Here is a 19,958-nt window from a genome sequence, read left to right as displayed (position 1 = left end):
GTCAAGTTTTTATTTCTGCAGATATAGTCCTGTCTTTTGTTGTATTTGCCTTTGAAAAAGACTCATTTAAAGTCGAAAGCGCGTATGCTAGTTAGAAACTATTTCTGCACTGTTCGTTGTCATTTGAGTATGTGTATATATATATATATATATATATATATATATATATATATATATATATATATATATATATCTGTGACAAGAAATGCATTGATGAACGCAAATAGCAAAAACTGAGAAAGGTAATATTAGGAATGGCTAAGGCAAAATACAATTGTATAAATCCGTCTCTTTCTTATCAAATGAGATAAGTCATTAAATGGTAATTGTACTGAACATTCAGGCAGCAGGTGTGTGTGTGTATGTGTGTGTGTGTGTGTATGCTCACTGGGGCCCTGGGTGGCCGAGTGAATATGCTCATCTGGGCCCCGAGTTGACAAATGGACTGTAGCGCTCCGGGGTGGACCTAGACCAGTTATACCGACACTCATATATCATGCGCTAAAAAATGGCTTCAAACCCAAACAACAACATAGTAAACATTTAGCAATATATAACGTGTGTACTTGCATTTTTCAAATCATTAATAGCATCAAGCAAGTTATTGAAGAATGCCAGTGTTTTACTTATGTAAAGGATATAATTGTTCTTTATTCTGTAGACATTTTACAATTTGTTACTAAATTTGATGTTCCATTTTTTCAATGCGTTAGTTAATTCATCATTTCTCTGTTTTGGTAATTTTATTCTTTGTTATGTTTCAGACCATGTTTAATTTCTGAATTTGATCAACTTTATGTAATCTCTGTTTAAGAAATAAACTCAGAGTAGAATCATTCTTGATTCTTTTAACACTTGCGTCCCTCTTGGAGTGATTCAACATGAAAATATCTCAGCTAATGACGTTGTTATTCTCATATTTTATTCCTCAGTTATGTCTTCCAAATATATATCATCAGAATACGTAGAGTCGACCGCTCTGGTGGCCTAGTGGCTATAGCGTCCACATCGGATGCGGGAGGTCGTGGGTTCGATCCCCGGCCGAGTCATACCAAAGACTTATAAAAATGATACTAACAGCTGCCTCGCTTGGCGTTCGGCGTTAAGTGGTTAGTGTTTGGACTGGTCGGCCTGGTGTCAGGATAATGTGACTGGGTGGGACATGATGCTACATGTCTGCGGCCAGATGCTCCTGTGCTAGACATCACTATAAACTGCCACACTGCAGACATCGTAGCGATATGACTGAAACATTGTTAAAGCTACGTTGAAAATCCAAATCACAACAACAACACAACAACAACAGAGAGTCGATACACTATGATTTGGACAATCCAGTGACCTCCGCAAATAAATAATATGTGTAATGCGCACTACGTGCCTTAACAGCGTACAATCGACAAGAAAATCCATACGTGAACCGTTAAACAACGTCTCCAACGTGTATATTTGTTATGCTTTGCGCACTACTTACCTAGTGGTGAAGAGTCCATAGGTAAAATCCATTTGTGAACCACTAACAACATGAGCTACCATCAATGTTCGCCGAAATTGGGTAAAATTTTACTAAAGGCTTGGAGAACTACACTATCATGTATACATGACCAGAGTAGCTTAAGCAAAAAAAAAAAAAAAAAAAAAAATATCACGTGATTGATTTAATTAGCTATAATTTGCTATATAGGCCAATAGGCGAAACAGACAGTAATTTGAAATCAAACGAAGCATATAAGACACGCTTTATCGATTTCATTACAACATTTAGTTATCATAACAATGATTTATTTTCATTGTCCTCAACTGATGTGCATTTATCGTTATTGCCACAGTGTAATCTGAAATACATACATACATACATACATACATACATACATATGTCGTGTACTCTGGCCGTGTAAGTCCTTTGTGAGTTAGACCGTTACAAAACACAGACCTATTAATAAATATATTAAGTTAAGAAATATCGCTCCTTCATCACACCATGGCAATTTTTGCAAGTGTATACTATCTAATTGATTCGACCTGCAATACATATCGAAATGGCGTAGAAGCTAAACATCATTTTTACTGATTTTCCACACATGAATCAATATGACAACAGGAACCTGACAAACAATCCATCAATAACAAAAACATCAATAAACAAAAATACAATTTAATATCCGAAAATACACTTCCAAGTAAATTCTTTCAGTTTTAGCATCCAGGAATGTTGTTCTTTTTTTCCAAATGTTGATACATAGAGGGGCTCGGTGTAAATAAATAAAGGAACATATCAACAGTTCGTGTTTTAAAACGTATTTGAATAAATATTGATGTTGAGACTAACTCCGTTTAGTACGATGAGGAGCATTAGCAGCAAGGAGGGCGAATCCTACAACTTTTAGAAGGTTCCAAATGCCGAAATAAGCCCTTTATAAAACCGCGACGCCGCTTGTGTGTAAACGCAATTGTCGCCGTCGTTGCTGCCCTTTGTTGTCGTTGCCCTCCCTGCTGCTTCCTGCGTCCCTTTTCGAAAACCGATGTGCGACAAAAAAAAAAAAAACATTCGCGCGTCTGTTTTCGCAAATTAAAAATTACTATACCAAATAATGGTACACTCAGAATCTTACACAGCTAGACTAGCTAGAGAGCGAGAAGAAGCACTTAAAAAATATATTCCTGTAAAGGAAAAGTTAAAAAAAGATGTGCAATCACAACAGGAAGCACAAGCTGAGTACGCAACTGAAGCAAAAGAGTTATTTAAACCTGTCACTGCAATTGCTGAAAAAGTTTTGACTGCTATTAGGGGGCCAGAGGAAGGAGAAAGTCTTATTCAAGTATTAAAAAAACAAACCTGTGGAAAAAAACCTTATAGGAGAAATATAGATCTCGGAGGAAGATTTACTGAAGCGGCTATAGAAGATATTAGAAAATATGACATGACATATTATCCTGATATGGCCGCATTCGGTAAATTTGCTGCCGATAGTTATCGTCGCAGAGAGGAACTTTTAAGACCTGAATATTCTAAACAAAATATAATCCGTAGGGCATGGAATAATCGGTTGTATAGAATAAATAAAAATATTGATACCATAGACGATAAAGATGTTCATTATCCACTATATCTGCAGGCGAGAGCAGACTATTTAAAAACACAACGACAACAGCAACTGGAGGAAAAACAGGAACAGCAAAAAATAATACGAGAACAAAAACAAAAAGAGAGGGATAAAAAAAAAAACAAAGAAAAAAACATCAGGGAGAACCCTCCCTTTCACTTCCTCCGCCTCTGCAACAAGAAGAAAAAAAAAACGACGAGGAAGACCCAAAAAGAAACCAGAAACAATAACAGTACCACAAGTAGACGTAGATGATCCATCTCCAGCTCCGGCTTTACCTTCAACTCCGGCCTCGGCTCCGGCTCCGCCTCTGCTGCAAAAGGGACAAATCGAAACATACCCTGTAAAATATTTTTTCACTAGAGAAGCTCGTGAACCTTTTACTGACCGGATCGAATTAGTCAAAATAGCTGCACATGGTTATAAAAAAGAATATCTAAAACCTCAATATGTTAATGTCATAGATCCTAAATTTTGGGTTAATGCGTTATATCTTGCTTCCAAAGGCTTATCACAATCAGAATTTAGCACAACTCCTGAGTATGTAGAATTTAGAAAGGATCTGGAAGCTGAAAAAACTGGCGGGGTTTTTGGAAGTCTCTGCCAGGAGAATATCTTCAATGATGTGTCACGGTTAGAAGTTCTCATCGGAGGAAAACGCGCTGGAAGTAACTCACCAGAGATAATTAATGAAGCCGCTGATATATGTCGGCGATTATTCCAAGGTGGTGTTATGGATGCTAACATATACCAAGAACTCGTCGATGATCTTGTTGATTATTACAGCGATTAGATAAATAATAACAAATAACATAACATGGTCATATATAACAGACATACACCTGTGCAGATCAGAGCAGTAAACTCACGATTACCAATCTATAGAGCAGCTTACGGAGACGGATTTGGTGATGTGACTCAAAGATTATTTGCAGGGTTAGCACCAAAAGTGGGTCCTCTTGCAAAACAATTATCGATGAAAGCCATTAATGTTGTTAGTGAAAAAGCTCCTGGTGTAATTGTTAGTGCTGCTGGTAAGGCGCTCTCGGCAATCAAAGAAAGACTAGCGCGACTAATGCGTAAACCTCAAAGAGGTTCACCGGTGAAATTACCGAGTACCGAAATTATGTCCGCGGATGTCAGAAGGTGATAAATCAGGCTGCAAATCAGAGACTAGCAGCGTTAATAAATCAGGAATCCGACGCACAAAAAGATATAACAGCAAATTTGATAGCAAGAAGTGGGCTTCGTGTGCGACGACGATAATCACCATTTGGAAAATTACGCAATAATATAAAATGTTCAAACTCATATCCTACTCAGCATTTAACTTAGATGAGCCAGTCGAGCGAGATAAATCAGTGCGTGATTATCAATTTTAATCCTATGATGCAGTTAAACAATAATTGGTCTAGCAAGATATTCTGACGATTACATAAAATCAGCTGGGCCATCAATGATGTTTGCCAAAGATATTACTGACAACGCCGATCATATTCAGTATACTATGAGAATACAGAAAAAAAACTCAAACGCTGCTCAAGACGCAGATGTGGAGCCGGTAGTTACAAGCGTTAACGCTACTTACAACTTGGGATTTGCATCACGCCAAGTAATGTTGTCAGGAACACGAAGAAATTTTTCGTGCGCGATTCCACTTTCTCACATCTTCGGATTTTGCAGAGATGTTAGAAAGGTTATCTTTGGAGCTAAACACACAGTTGTGCTTCATTGAAACAAATGATGACAATGATGCGATCTGGCGAGGGGCTGGTGTTGCTGATGCTGGTATGGTAAATATAACGAAACTTTCACTGTGGATGCCGGTATTAACTCCATTGGTCACAGAAGAAACGCGATTGCTCTCTTTTATGAATCAAGGCGGTAAATCATTGTTATCGTGGCTTACAGTAACCATAGACGCCATTCAAAGTTCCGTCAGAGATGTGTTTAGTTGGCATATAGCATCACAACAAGGGGTTTCTGCACCGCGACATATTTTTATTGCGCTGCAGGATTATCGTCGGGTGGGTAAACAGGAATGGTCTCATATGATATTTGACAAACTTGACGTTACTGAGGTTTCGTTGAGAATAAACGGACAACAAGAACCATCCGAAGATATATCATTAAGTTTTACAAATAATCATGTGGCGCGCGCATATCATCGCTGGCTAACGTTCTTGTCGCGTAACATAAATATAGATACTGGAACGCAAATATCAGTTTGATTTTACAAATTTGTACCCGATTTATTACTTTTCGCTGGAGCATCTTGATTTATCCAAACAGTCTGTTGTTGATATCCACTTCCGAGCTCGTGTCGGCACCCTACCTAAAATTGCAGATGGTCCTCCAATTGTTTATGGCCCCTATAGAGCAGTCGCGGTCATCCTCAGTGACAAAGCGATATTACTCGAAGGTATTAGTGGCCGAATGAGAATCGTTGATGCACCAGTGGAAAACATGTAATGTTTTCGAAAACATGTAGCATTGCTAAAAGCAATGTGTAGACAATTAGATCAATCTCGTATTAAATAAAATGTCATACAGTCACGTTAATATGACTCTGACTCCTGGTCAGGCGAAAAAATTACAATCAAAAAACGCGAGCACATGTGGGGCAAAGATAACACTAAAACAAGATCAAATCGCTAATGGTGGACCAAAAAATGTATCGCTGACTAAAACACAACTTAATCGCCTTAACAAAGCAAAACAAGCAAAGACTGGAGTTCAATTTGGTCTTGCTCCCAAAGCTATCAAAGACATGATTAAGATCGGCGGAATATTTCCTTTTCTCGCCGCGATACCAGCACTGATAGCTGCTGCTGCCCCAGCCGTCGCTAAGGCCGCCGCGTTAGGAGCTGTTGGAACCGCTGCTGGAATGGCATTAAAGAAAGCAACTGGAAAAGGATATAAAAAAGGACGCGGGTGAGGACTTCCAGGAACTCCGCGCTCATGGTACCCAAAACGGTTCTAGGTTTTACACCAATGTCAAATTTTGATTTACTCGATGCTGTTAAACAATTAAATATAAAAAATTTCAGAGGCGTTTTTATGAGAGATCAGTTACCACAACAACCGAATAATCCAGAAACTGGAATTATTAATCTTGATAACAGTAACGGTCCAGGAACTCACTGGGTTGCTTACGCGATCGATCCACGTGGAATTATCTATTTCGATTCGTATGGGTTAGCACCGCCAGTTGAATTCCTCAAATATACAAAAGACATCCCCCTGTCAAAGACAGGGACAAAAGTTTGGTACTCAGCGCTACCAACACAAACACTGACCGATCCTCCGATATGTGGTCGTGAAGTATTAAATGTCCTCGATGCGATATCAAAATCAACCAAACCACCTCACAAAGTCGTTCATGAGTATACCGCGGGTTGATTTAAACAATCGTTAAAGAATAATGGTTGATAGTTACGGAAGATCTCTTCTCAACAGAAAAGTGAAGCGCACCGATATAGATTTATCAAAATATGCGACCAAGGATGAAATCGATAATCTTTTAAGTCTGACCGGGATAGAACCAGACGAAGTTGTTATTTTTCAGGACCGACACGGAAAACTAAAAACCAGCGATATCAAATGGCATGAAATAATTCGTAGGGTTATTGGAGCCACTCCGGGTAACATCCCTGTGTTCACTGATAGCGGAAAAATCAGAGATTCGCTGATATCAATCACGGCGCTGCGAGATGATACGCAGAAAGCTGCAGGGGAACGCGTAAAATAGACCGGTGATACAATGACAGGTGAACTCAGCATGAACGGTAACAAAATAGTGGTTTTAAGAGATCCAACATCCCCGGAAGATGCCGAGACAAAAAATTATGTTGACGCAAGCGCTAGCGCCATTGACTGTAAATTATCCACGTTGCGGGCCGAGTGTGACGTTCACGTAAATGCGTTTGCAAATCTCCGTAGAAACTTTAGAAACATTAATGAAACCGCAGAGGAATTTTTTGGTACTCCGCACACCGTTGACATAAAACTTTCTGATATCAAGACCAACATTGACCCCATCAAACAAACACAGCAGGATATCGTAAGTGGAATTCCTGAGATCGTTAACAAAACCGGTTTGATTAAACTCCCATCTGGAGTAACTGCCGGGCATATTACCAACATAGTATACACAGTATCATCCGGGTTCGCAACATGGTCTAAACAAAACAACACCATCAAATATACAACAACAGTCACTGGAGTGTACAGGTTGTCTGTGTTCAGTGCCGCTAAATTTGAAATTTTCACAATGTAGCAGTGGAGACATTCCACCGACAAGTTTTCCGGGGTTGTGACTATCATATTAAAGAAGGGGACTGAAGAAACATTTAAACTGGAATCCGCCGACAAGAAATTAACCGCAACATCTTACTGGTGGTGTTTGGAATTTGTAGCTGAAACGCCTCAATTGGTTACTGTGTAAAATAATAAAATGGCGTCAGCATCAACGACAACTCTAATGACAGAGTCATTAAATGTTCAGCAATATAGGTACGATCAAGGAGGCGAATGGCAGTCAGAGTTAAAAAATACCATTAACGAATGCACAATAAAAGTAAAAAAATACAGGCGGCGTGTAATCATCCTAGACACAATAGTGTATTCGGTATCCGCGATAGTTGCATCTACGGGAGTGTTATTATCAGCGCTAACACCAGTGACAACTGCAATCGCGGTCACAATTACAGTTTCAACATCAACGACAATTGCAGGCGTTGCTAATATTATCGCGAAAAAAATCTTCATGCGCGCTAACAAAATTGCACGAATATGAAAAGTTGAACAATGCGGCCACGAGCGCCTACTCGAAATTATCGTCGCTGATATTATCAAGTCTCGACTATACAGTAATATCAGATTCCGAATTTACGCTAATGGCAAAGATGTATGAAGACTACACCGGTCATTTGAAGCGACAAAAGATAAATAACAATGTCGGAATTACTTCATCAAGCTCTGCTTGATATAGTCGCAAATACAAATCCGGTGAAGACTTCAATGATAACAATAATTTCGACTGAACCAGAATTTAGTATTAATTTTCCAACTGCGATTCCAGTAAACGAGATCGCGTTAGCACAATTACGTGTATATCACAGTTGGCCCAATATCAGATCAAAATCGTTTGGTGGATTGCCAGCGAATAATTCGTTTGTGTTTGCAAATAAAAATAAACCCGATGGTACACCAGACTGGAATGTCATTGGGTTACCAACCGGGTCTTATCAAATCGAAGAAATCAATGAGGAATTACAACGTCGAATAAAAAATATCACAGGAAAAGAATCTAAGATAACAATAACTGTTCACGAGCTAACGCTGTCTTCTGCAATCGAAATAAGCACCCCAGACTACGCCGTGGATATATATAATAGTTCGATCAGAACAGTGTTAGGATGGCCTGAAACTCCGCCGCCGGCACCGCCAATACCACCAACGCCGTTAAAGTCTGATTATGTCACTGATAAACAATCATATCACGAAATTAGACCATCGTATAAAGATCGTCTACACGATATAAAAAATGCAAAGTTGGGTAGTCAGTTGGACTTCTTTCCTGAGAATAATTTTCAGTGGTCGTTTACTGATGAACAAAGTCACGAAGAAGGAAGGGTCTTTATTACCACAGAAAATATTATTGAATATTTTGAAATCATTAATCAAAAACATAAACACACACTAGAGCGACTACGGCAACTTTTTCAAGAACATCTTTTTGATACATCGCTACGCAGCGAAATCATTAAACACATTGAAATATTACATCAGCTTGTATCCGACATGGAATATATTAACCAGCGAGTAATTCAGGTAACAATTGATCACACCGACGGTGACAGACATCGCCCTAAACAAAGTTTCTTAGATAAATATAAAATAACAAAAGCTACGCTGCCGAATTTCAAGTTTCCCGGGTATAATGTTCCCGAGCTAAAAAAATCTGTTAACGATCTCATTGATGAGTTCTTTGATGACATACTCGCACAGCACAGAAAACACTACCGGAGCCAACTATCCTCAGACATAACAATAGCCCAACCGGAGAAGGCCGACATGTATCTCCGGGCATCGTAAACATAACTGAAGTGGTCGTGGTCAATCTTGTGTGTGATGTAATCGACGGTAGCTACGGCACAAACACGACAGTATCAAATCAAGTCCAGCAAGGATTTATTCTTTATTCATTCACCCCGAAAGAACCACCTGGATTTCTAATCGTGCAAGAGCCGATCAATCCAGTTTATCTGCGATGTCATAATCTGCGGCTGACCAGAATAAATTTCAAACTAACAGACCAGTCTTGATTTGCAAAATGAAAAACTACATATTAATTTACTTGCGAAATCGTCAAACGATTTTCAAAGACTTTCGGCTCAGTACAAATATTTTATTTATATATATTTTATATACATCGACCAATTTCTCAATTTTGATAGGGTGTTTACAGGTAAAAATCATAGAAATCGACCAATTTCTCAATTTTGATAGGGTGTTTACTAGCAAAAATCATAGAAATCGTCTGATTTGCTAATTTTGATAGGGTGTTTACTAGTAAAAATCATGCGAATTTAGTAAAAAGCAAAAAAATATATATATTTATTGAAATCTGCAGAAAAATTGACTGACAATTAATCAAGAGAGTATTATATAATGTATCACCGCGTAAAATGTTTCATACATAACAAAGAACTTCTTGATGAAGCTGTCGAAACCGGAAAAGTTACCCCGTAAAAAATAATTGTTGATGAATACGGCACTGACGATTTTATACTGACTGATACACAACTGGAAGTATTAAAAAAAAATCATATTGTGATCGCGCATTGCAGTATACCTCAAATTTTAGAGTATATACGCGTATTTAGATTTTAGGTTTATGAATATGTGCCACCATATAAATGTTTTCGTGTATGACAAACAAGCACTCGAGCAAGCAGTTAAGGCTGCATTTGCCCAAGAAGAAATTAACGTTAAATTCATTATTGACGAATACGGAGACGAAGATTTCTTAATAACACAGCAACAGTTAGATAGTCTCAGACGCGAGCATATTATTTCAATTGTATGCGACCGAGATCAAATTCTCAGTTATGCTCACTCTTGCATTAAATTCGACCGACTAAGGCAAATAATATCTAACTCGGACTGATACAAGTAAAAAAAAATATATCACTTTTTTCTACTTTCAATTTCATTTCCATGTACTTGATTTCATTCTAGGTATTTACTTCCTCGTCAAGGGACATACAATTTTTTAGCTTTCTTACACGAGTATTTATCATCTTCCTTGTTTTATATTCTTGGGCTAATACCAACCTAATTTTTTCAATTGCACGAGACAACGAAACAAATTCATTTATTTGTGCTTCTTCTACTGTAGCCAGCGATTTATATAAATTCGTCTGGATACTCTTTATAAATCGGTACTGCGCAGGCAAAATACAATGCCCAGCGCATTCATCCTCATGTAGTGATTCAAAATCAGACATGATTGTTTCAGGATTTAGTTCATCGGATATATTAAATCCGCGCTCTTCTAATGTTTTAATAGCAACAATCACATCATTGATATTTTTGTAATTCATATATATATAAATATATATTCAAAAGAAAAAAATAAACAACAACCATGATGAGCGGTTATCAATCATGGGTCTTGCACTGGCCTCGAGGTCCTTTCAGACTTGAGACTTTTGTCTTTTTTTTACTTCCTTGACTTTGTTAAGGTGATTTCATCTTGGAAATATTTTATCTCTTTCTGACCGATGTGACGTAGAGCTTTCTGCATCCAAGGTTACTGTTTATTTTTGGGGTTCCAAAGCGAAAGTGAAACTGTCTGTGTACATACCCCCAAGATCAAATTCTCAGTGGTGAAAAACACACCACCACGATTCGACGTGGAGGAGATATGTACACAAGGCCCCTGCTGGAGCCCCATTTTATTATAAAACCCCAAATGGGCACCGTCGACAGTGTGTCCGTGACGAGACTCGAACCGCTGGCATTTGATAAAGTCGGGACGAGAGTCAAATGCTTTACCACTGCACCACGGTCTCATCTGATAATACAGGGTTTAAAAATTATCATATAGGTAACCACTGACAGACAGTTAACAAGTTCTGCTGAACTGGACTTTAAATTCTGAATTTAAATTCTGAACTGGATTTTAAAAACTAAATTTAAGTTGGATCTAAATTTTAACACAGAATTTATATTGCTTATGAAAAATAACACTTACCTGTACTGACAAACGCGGAAGTGTTATAGACTGTGACTCAGTGTGTATACAATTGGCTGTGAAAAAAAAATAATTGTATACCGCTCTGCCGCGCTGGATAAATTTACCTGTAACGACATCTCAAGGAGTGTTGCGCAATCTCCCTGATGAAATCACCTTGACGAGGGGGAGATAATTGTATCATTGACTTTTACACAGTCGCTGTAGAGTTATCTCCATCTACATAACGAAATAAAATCCAGCTATCAAACTTGTATGAAAACGATGATTTGTTTATATTTTCTGCAACATGTTGGACCGAACGTGAGTTAATACGGAAATACTTGCCAGCCGCGTTCATTGACTGAAATATTTTCTCTTCACGGGTACTTATATTGAAAGATCTAACAGATTTCTTTCCAACGCTCTTAAATTTACCGGTACCTCCTCGTGCAGAATTCTCACTCTGCGTGATAGATTGTAGGTTAGATAATTTATTATTAAGTTTTTGTCCATCAATGTGATCAATCACAAGGCCGTCTTCGATCTTCCCAAAGAAACATTCAAATGCAAACCTGTGATTATAATAGTTTTTATTCCCAGTGTTGAATCTTAGATAACCAGAATTATTAACAGCACCAACTGGTTTTTTCAACCTGCAATTTCTGACTATTCCCTCACGATTCGCTTCGTAATTCTTAATGATAGGATGTGGGACAAATTCTTGGCTCATTTATATAATAATATATTTGTCTAATTTATAATTTTTCTGAAAACTTAGTTATATAATCGCGCTCACATTTTAGCGCAACATCGTTATTTTTTTTGTTATAATATCTTTTAAGTTCACTATCTTTTTCCCGCGCAACTTGCACATAACTGTGTTTTATCCCTGACCCCAACACCACATCGCAGACACGGTATTGGTCCTAAACTCCCCCTTCGGATGCTTTGGGAATGTTCCGGGAAGAATTCTTTTCTGCAGGATTTGTAACAAACAATTACAGATCCAACTTTAAGCCACTTGCACTTATTCATTATATATATATATATATATATATATATATATATATATATATATATATATATATATATATATATATATATATATATATATATATATATATATATATATATAATATTTCTTATTTAGATGTTTGTCTTAAATATAATATGGGGGAGTTTGAAAGATTATCTGCAATCAAACCCTGGAAAGCTTCTAGATTCGATCTTGACAGACTAACCCCTGACTCGCGGAGACGAGCCCTGACTGATCTGTTTGATATTAACAGGAATGCCAAAAAAGAGTTTCGTAATGATGGAGCATCTCACGTATGGTCTACATTTAAAATTATACGCGACACTGACGAAGTCAAGGACGCTACAATGAGTGATGCACGAGCAAAAACGATTATCTTTATCTTAATCAAAAATATTTTTTCAGAATAAAATTTATTGTGCAAGATGATTCCGATACTTGGATTATCCGTAATAAAAATGACCCTGTCCTTGCTAATGGAAAAAACATTCTGTTAAGTAAAGATTCCAAACCAGGAATGTTGACTGGGATTGATAAACCATATTACGCTCGAGCGTATCCTGTGACCGCGGTCATTTATGGAATCTATCCGATAAAAACACCAAAAATCAATAAACTTGTCCCATTGAGATTGACAAAGTCAAGGCTGAATTGTGTAGCCGAGCGAGTAATGGAGAATTTCAAAAATGCGATGCGCGGAAACGGTCTAACTGATCTAAGACGTTCCAAGATAGCAGCGTGGGCTGAAAAAGTCAAGGATACAGGAGCGTCAATAAACGATGTTGCCGAGCTAGAAAAAGCACTAAGATTTCCCATAACCGTAACAACGATAACAGAGAAAGTATTATACAAATCGAAATATAATCGGAACGGAGCTCCAATAAATATTATTGATCATAATGATCACGCTTGGACTAACGCAGTTACAATATTTCCGCGGGATCTTGTGAAATATTACCCCCGGAGTTCTCTGGTAAAAATATGTTTGATTTTATTAAACAGATAAGCAAAAACGACCCTGTGTCGGTGTGGTCGATTAAAAGTTCCGAAGATGGCGAGTATGATCAATTTGTAAGACCTAACGGTGAATTATACCGGACGCAATCTCTGCAACAGGAAATGAAAAAACTCGCAGAGAGATCTTCAGAAAACACTGAGCAGTTATTAACTAATTGTTTTACAGTTCCGAGTGTTGCCGCTCACGCCGCCAGAGAAAGAAATTCATGGAAGCCAACCCGAAGTGAGTTTCTCGAAGATATACAATTGAGTTGTGTCGAGTATGGACATGGCGGTTTGTGGAATACCAAGTATGACCACAAGGATATCATTTCCGTAGACATGGTTGCGTGTTATCCGGGAAGCTTTCTTGGGATGGGCGAGTGTAGTGGATATTTTAAAAGATTTGGACATCCCACGAACTCGATGACGCGAGTTGCTATAAATGGTCCTTTACCCGATTTTGACTTGACAGGATTTGCTCGTGTAACGTCGTTTGCGCTAGCTGAAAAACTTCATCCATGCTGTTATGTTTGGTTTGGCAGACATTTCTCAGAGAAACGTTGGGCACCAATAGTGTTGTTGCGATATATGCTTGACAGCCGAATACTGGTATCGTTGACGGTCAGTGAAGCAATCATATCATATCGACCGCAGACTTCGGTTTGGTTACCAATATCGGAGCGTATCAGTCTCGATGAAGTCATTGAGGAATATGCACGAGAGTGTCCCCATCAGACCATGGATGTCATTAACAATAACGCTCCTAATATTCTTAGGATTAAACTCAACAATAGTGAAAAAACAGCAAAAGATCTCGATAGAAGAATAATCGGTAAATTCATTCAAGGTGGCACATATGATCATAAACGACATCACTCAAGATTGATTATGGATGATGCTGAATTAAATTTTATAATTGCTGATGCTGCTGCAAAAAATATATTTTGTAATCGGGAGGACGCATTCTTGTCCGACGGAACACGGCTGGGCACAATTGTTAGTTATATTAATGGAGAATCACCTCAATACACACATTTAAGATCTTCGATGCTGGCTTATGTTTCTATAAATTTGCTATCGCAAGTAAATAGATTCCCCGACACTGCAGTTAGAGTTGCAACGGATTCATTTTATATCGTTAAAAGATATTCAGAATTAATGGATCGTTTTACACGCAATGATGAATCATGGAGTTCATGGAGAATAAAAAAGGAAATGCTACATTGTTATTGTGAATCCGCTGATGTTGCTATCAAAGACAGTTATTGCAAATCAGAATTATCAGAAATGTCGAATGCACCATCTGTTAATGATCCAATCACCAGACACAAAACCGTTTATTTGAACGGATCGGAAGGTTCTGGCAAGACAACTCGAGCGATTGAATTATTTCGTGGAAAATCGAAGATTTTCGATTCAGATTTAATTGTGCTAACACCTACACACAGACTCGCCAGGGAGATGAAACAACGAGGAGTCAATTCTTGTACTTATCACAGCTTTTTCAAATACAGCGGTGGTGTGTGGACTCCTGACCGAATGGGGGAGAAATATATTCCGAGGATTATAATTTGGGGTGAAATATGTACGGTACCTTTAGAAACATTAAAAATATTTCTTGATTGGCTGCTAACAAAAAATACTGCAGTGATAATGTGCGGCGATCACGGTCAGCCACCACCTTTTGTTGGTCCATCTCCGCATTTGTGGTTAAAAGTTTTTGTTGATTATTATGAAGAAGTGTCTGATGATTATAGATCCCTTGATGCAACGTTGAAGGAATTTAAAACATTAATCAGACTACAACCGAATAAAATTCAATGTGAAATTATGCGTAAAATAATTTCAGAGACTTCAATGAGCGACTTTCTGCAAACGTGGAAACCAAACGATTTGATAGTGGCAAGTAGAAAGATAGTCAGAGACACACTTCAACAGCAGTTATTTCAATTACAACGAGAAAAGTTTTCAATGTTGCCAGTGCCATTGTGTTATAGACCAGCTGATACACGACTACAAAATATTGATGCTGATATACCAGGACCCTTGACAGAGTCAAGAAAACAGAATTTAGTATTAAATGATATTGTCACAGTTGATGTCAATGTTGTTGAAGATGCACTGCGCGCTGATAAATCACCGTGGACGCTAGGATACGCAATGACGATTCATTCGTCTCAAGGATTGACTATTTCTGATACAGTTGTTTGGATCGTTGATGATCGCATCAAATGGTCAAACTTAGTTTACTTAGCTGTGTCCAGAGTCAGAAGAATATCTCAATTGCGAAGAATTGTCTTGGAAGAGTCAATGGCTGATGAAATTAATAATGAAAACAACAGTGATATAATAAAAAAAAACTCACCTGTTACAAACAGAGTGACAAAAAAAATAACCGAAAATTTGACCTCGGTGTTGAATTTATCATGACACTGAAACAGCAACAGAATAATCACTGTGCGAGCTGTAATTGTATAATGTTGTGGCAGTATTCGAGTAATAATCCAAAACAATTTATCATAGACAGAAAAGATAATAGTCGCGGTCATACACGACAAAATGTGACGCTGACATGTCTTCAATGTAATCGAAGTCGTGGTGCTGGCACCCTTGGTGCTAGTTAAGTGATCTGGGCGGTAATTGTGTGTCCTCGGGAATTACTTGTAATTGTTCACGTGTGAATCCAAGTTGAGAAGCAGTTGAATCCAGTCTGTAGATTGCTGGTCTACCAGTAGATCTTGTTATGTTAGATATCTTGTGTGTTGTAATACTCCAAATAGGATCAGTCGCTCTTTTTTTACCACCTTCAAGTTCACCTGGTTCATATAAATATCTTACAGTGACATCACCTAGTATTGGTTGTACTGAAAAATCGCGTCGTTGTGGTATATTATTTTGGTAATTGCATTAATAGGTTTCATGTTGGTTGTTCGAGTTATTTCATTATTTAATGCAGCTATCACGCTTGGTAATCTTGCAACCCATTCGCGAGATGTCTTATCCTGAATGAATTCCTTCGCGTACTGATATCCAAATAACCGCTCAGCAAGTGTTCGATTAAATCGTTCAACAATTGCCTGATTACGGTGAATTTCAGTATGTCCTCGTCTGATGGTGACATTATGTTGCTTCATCAGCGATGATACTGCACCCTGAAATTCTTTGCCAGGATCAACTTGTAATAGATTTGGCCATCGCAGACCGCCTCGTTGATAAATTCGTTCAAAAGCAGAAGCAACCTCAGATGCTGTTTTAGTCGTTAACGGTTCTGCATCTTTGTATTTATTTGCAACATCAACTACAGTTAGCGCGTATTTATATGTTCGACGACGAACGGTATCATGTGGCAGAAATAATATATCAGCTTGATGAACTTATTTGGTACACTAACATTAAAATGTGCAAAATTAATTTTCTTAGGACGCGGTAGATAAATTTGCCATATTGCCTGTTTGGATAACCAATTTTTAGCAGTATCACGTGCGACTTTTGCTGCTTCAGCGAGTTTACTAATTGCTGCGCTACCCCTCCAGTATCCTGTTGGGAATAATAAATCGACTCCATTATAATTAATTGCCAGCGCCTAGCGCTAATTTACCTTTCATTGCGGACTTTATTAACCAACTAGCTAACCTCTCCTTGAAAGATTTATCAGTGATGGAATTCAGCGCGTGAATTAATTTCACATCCGCGAGATGCCTATCTTGTAGATTTTTACTTTTATAAGCTACATCATGGACATGGCATGCTTTATCGATAGCATTTATTGGTTCTTCTCCGGGTTTTGGTCGATCTTGGTCATCAAGTCTGGACCACAATAATTATATCATGGTAGGTGTTTTTCTCCTGGGTATTTAGCCCACGGAGCTCCCGGAAGTTTTCCTAACTTGGCGGCAATATCACCTCCTTTTTTATACTTGACGCTGGCTTTGACTTTGGTTTTGGCTTTGGCTTTGGTTTTGGTTTTTCACCTGACTGCGTTGACTTATCACTGGAGATAAATTTAAATTTCTTTGTACCGCATCGCTCACACTTGCCCGAAACCGCGGATCTATTATTTTTTGTTGTAATGGTTGTTAGATCACTTGTTGGCGTCCGCGCCCTGCATTTTACACAATATAAATCCATATTTATATTATATTATTCTAATGGAGATCATTGACTTTTCAGCTACAAAACGTCGTGAACCAGTTAAACATCATCGAATGCTACCAAATTCTATTCGAATGATAATGACGGGTCCATCTGGGAGTGGCAAGACGCAGTTATTGTTGAATTTGATAATGCAGTGGATGAATTGTATTTGATAGCTCCATTCGTGGACGATCAACGATGTTATAACGTGCTAAAAGATTTTAATGAAAACGCAAAACGACGGTGATGTTGTGGAATTCATTACTGACATTGATGAATCACCATCTGTAGAAGATCTTGACGGGAGAATTAATAATTTGGATGTGTACGATGATGTGATGTTGGACAAGCAATCAAATCCCGCTAGGATATTTTCATGCGGCAGGCACAAAAACACAGATGTGATTTACGTCACTCAAAAATTAACACGAATACCATCAGTGATCAGAGAAAATTGTAAATCTTTTGTCGGTGTTTAACGCAGTTCGTAAGTACACTTTACAATATATTTACCAGAACTGGTGTGACGGTGACATGAACTATAATCAGTTCAAACATTTCTTTAGTCGTGCTCAGCCCCCACATGGATTTGTAACAATAAATTTACATGATCCTCGAACACGGTATCGAGTCGGGTTAGATACGATTTTCGTATCTCGATAAAGGCCTTAGTTTTCGAAAAAGGACGCAGGAAGCAGCAGGGAGGGCAACGACAACAAAGGGCAACAACGACGGCGACAATTGCGTTTACACACAAGCGGCATCGCGGTTTTATAAAGGGCTTATTTCGGCATTTGGAACCTTCTAAAAGTTGTAGGATTCGCCCTCCCTGCTGCTGCATTCCTCGCCTGTTACAACATGAGATCAGTGTATAGCGGCATAATGGCGACCTTCGTAATATAAAAAGAGAGCAACTACATCTGCAGCTCAACATCTGTCCATTGTACTGGTTACCTAAAGGCCGACCTTTACAATGGAAGTTCTATCATAGTTTTGCTGTATGCAGAAACATCATCGGAAGGATAGTCGTTCTCGAAAGAAATTCCAGCAAACCTTGCTTGCAGTAATTTTTGGTTTGGCAAGAACTTGTTCGAATGGTTCAAATTTACAGGTAAGGGATATCTACAAATGTCCAATAGCAGGAGAAGTTTCTGGAGTGGAAAAGGAATACCAAAATTTTGACATTTCGCAAATAGGTTGGATCCCAACCTTATTCTAATAGAAATTCTACAAATATTCTGTAGTGAAGGCGGAGAGTTTCTCCAGCACCGTTTGAGATGTACACACTCTTTAAATTCTCCTTGTCAGAAGCGACTAAGTTTTCAACCCATCTTTCACGCCTCCAGTCAATCCCACAATGCAGCAGCAATTTGATAACGTGAGGATCTTGGTTTCGAAATGCATTCTGTAGTGTTGTAATTCCAAATGAACAGGATACGTTAGGATCAGCACCAAATATCAACAAAGCTTCAATGCGGTCATCTTTATTCAAACTTATCGCACGGTAAAAAGGTATCTCCAACGTTGAGTAACGAAAAGCATTGACTTCTAACCCTGCAAGGACGAGAACTTGCAGGAGGCAACGGAATTTCAACCAATCATTGTCAAAATATTTGGTTACAAGTAGATGTAACGGCGATACTGTGCCACCTTGAGATGATTTGTCAACATCACAGCCTGAAATTTTAAAAGGAAAAAATTAAGTACCAGGTATTGGGGGTGGGTGGGGGACACAAAATAAAATATAAAAAATAATAGTAACAAAGCAATAATTGAAACATACAGTTTATATATCCCAACAATAAAGATTAATACCACGTTTTTTTCATGGTCAGGAAACAAACACCGATGGATATAAATGGTTAGAGTTTTTAATGGTGGAATCAATTTTGCATTATAATGCACAAATCGACATTTTCTAAATGTGATCCATCATACTTTATGATTGCTACTATGGTATTAGTAGCTGCCTCGCTTCAGAATTAAGAGGCTAGTGATAGGACTGGTCGGCCTTGTGTCAAGATTTTATATATATATATATATATATATATATATATATATATATATATATATATATATATATATATATATATATATATATATATATATATATATATCACCTGCTAGAACAAGCGCCTTTATGACATCGAGCTTCCCGCCTCTAATCACCATCTTCACCTCCTGTGAAAAACAAAAACAGATGAAGAAATATCTGCCTGCAAGTGTATTATATAATAAGCGTTTAAAAACTTGAACAAAACAAACACCTTTGCAAAAACAAACTGCGAAGAAGTCGATAATATTTTCTTTAATCTGCACTTTACAATTTTCTTACATGACACTAGAACACTAGAGAAAATATCAGATAGAAATTCCGTGCATATTTTCTTTATTGATGCACACCAATGTCACAAAAGACAAAGAAGAGAAATGAGGAAGA

The 19,958-nt window shown here is 37.9% G+C and overlaps 1 protein-coding gene across 1 annotated transcript; it reads right to left on the bottom strand.

The window, feature by feature from the left end:
- Nucleotides 1-18,346: 18,346 nt before the first annotated feature.
- Nucleotides 18,347-19,750, bottom strand: LOC149798988 (uncharacterized). Its single transcript, XM_089957013.1, has 2 exons — nt 19,639-19,750; nt 18,347-19,195 (listed from the first exon to the last, which is right to left on the bottom strand). The coding sequence occupies exons 1-2, from the start codon at nt 19,688-19,690 to the stop codon at nt 18,729-18,731; spliced, it is 519 nt and encodes a 172-aa protein (XP_089813139.1). The 5' UTR covers nt 19,691-19,750; the 3' UTR covers nt 18,347-18,728.
- Between the last annotated feature and the right edge of the window lie 208 nt (nt 19,751-19,958).

This window comes from Sinohyriopsis cumingii, chromosome 5, assembly GCF_028554795.1.
Source record: "Sinohyriopsis cumingii isolate HCF-2022 chromosome 5, ASM2855479v2, whole genome shotgun sequence".
Taxonomy (NCBI): Eukaryota; Metazoa; Mollusca; class Bivalvia; order Unionida; family Unionidae; genus Sinohyriopsis; species Sinohyriopsis cumingii.
Note: the sequence above shows the minus strand (reverse complement) of the source record. Positions and strands in the feature narration are given on the sequence as shown.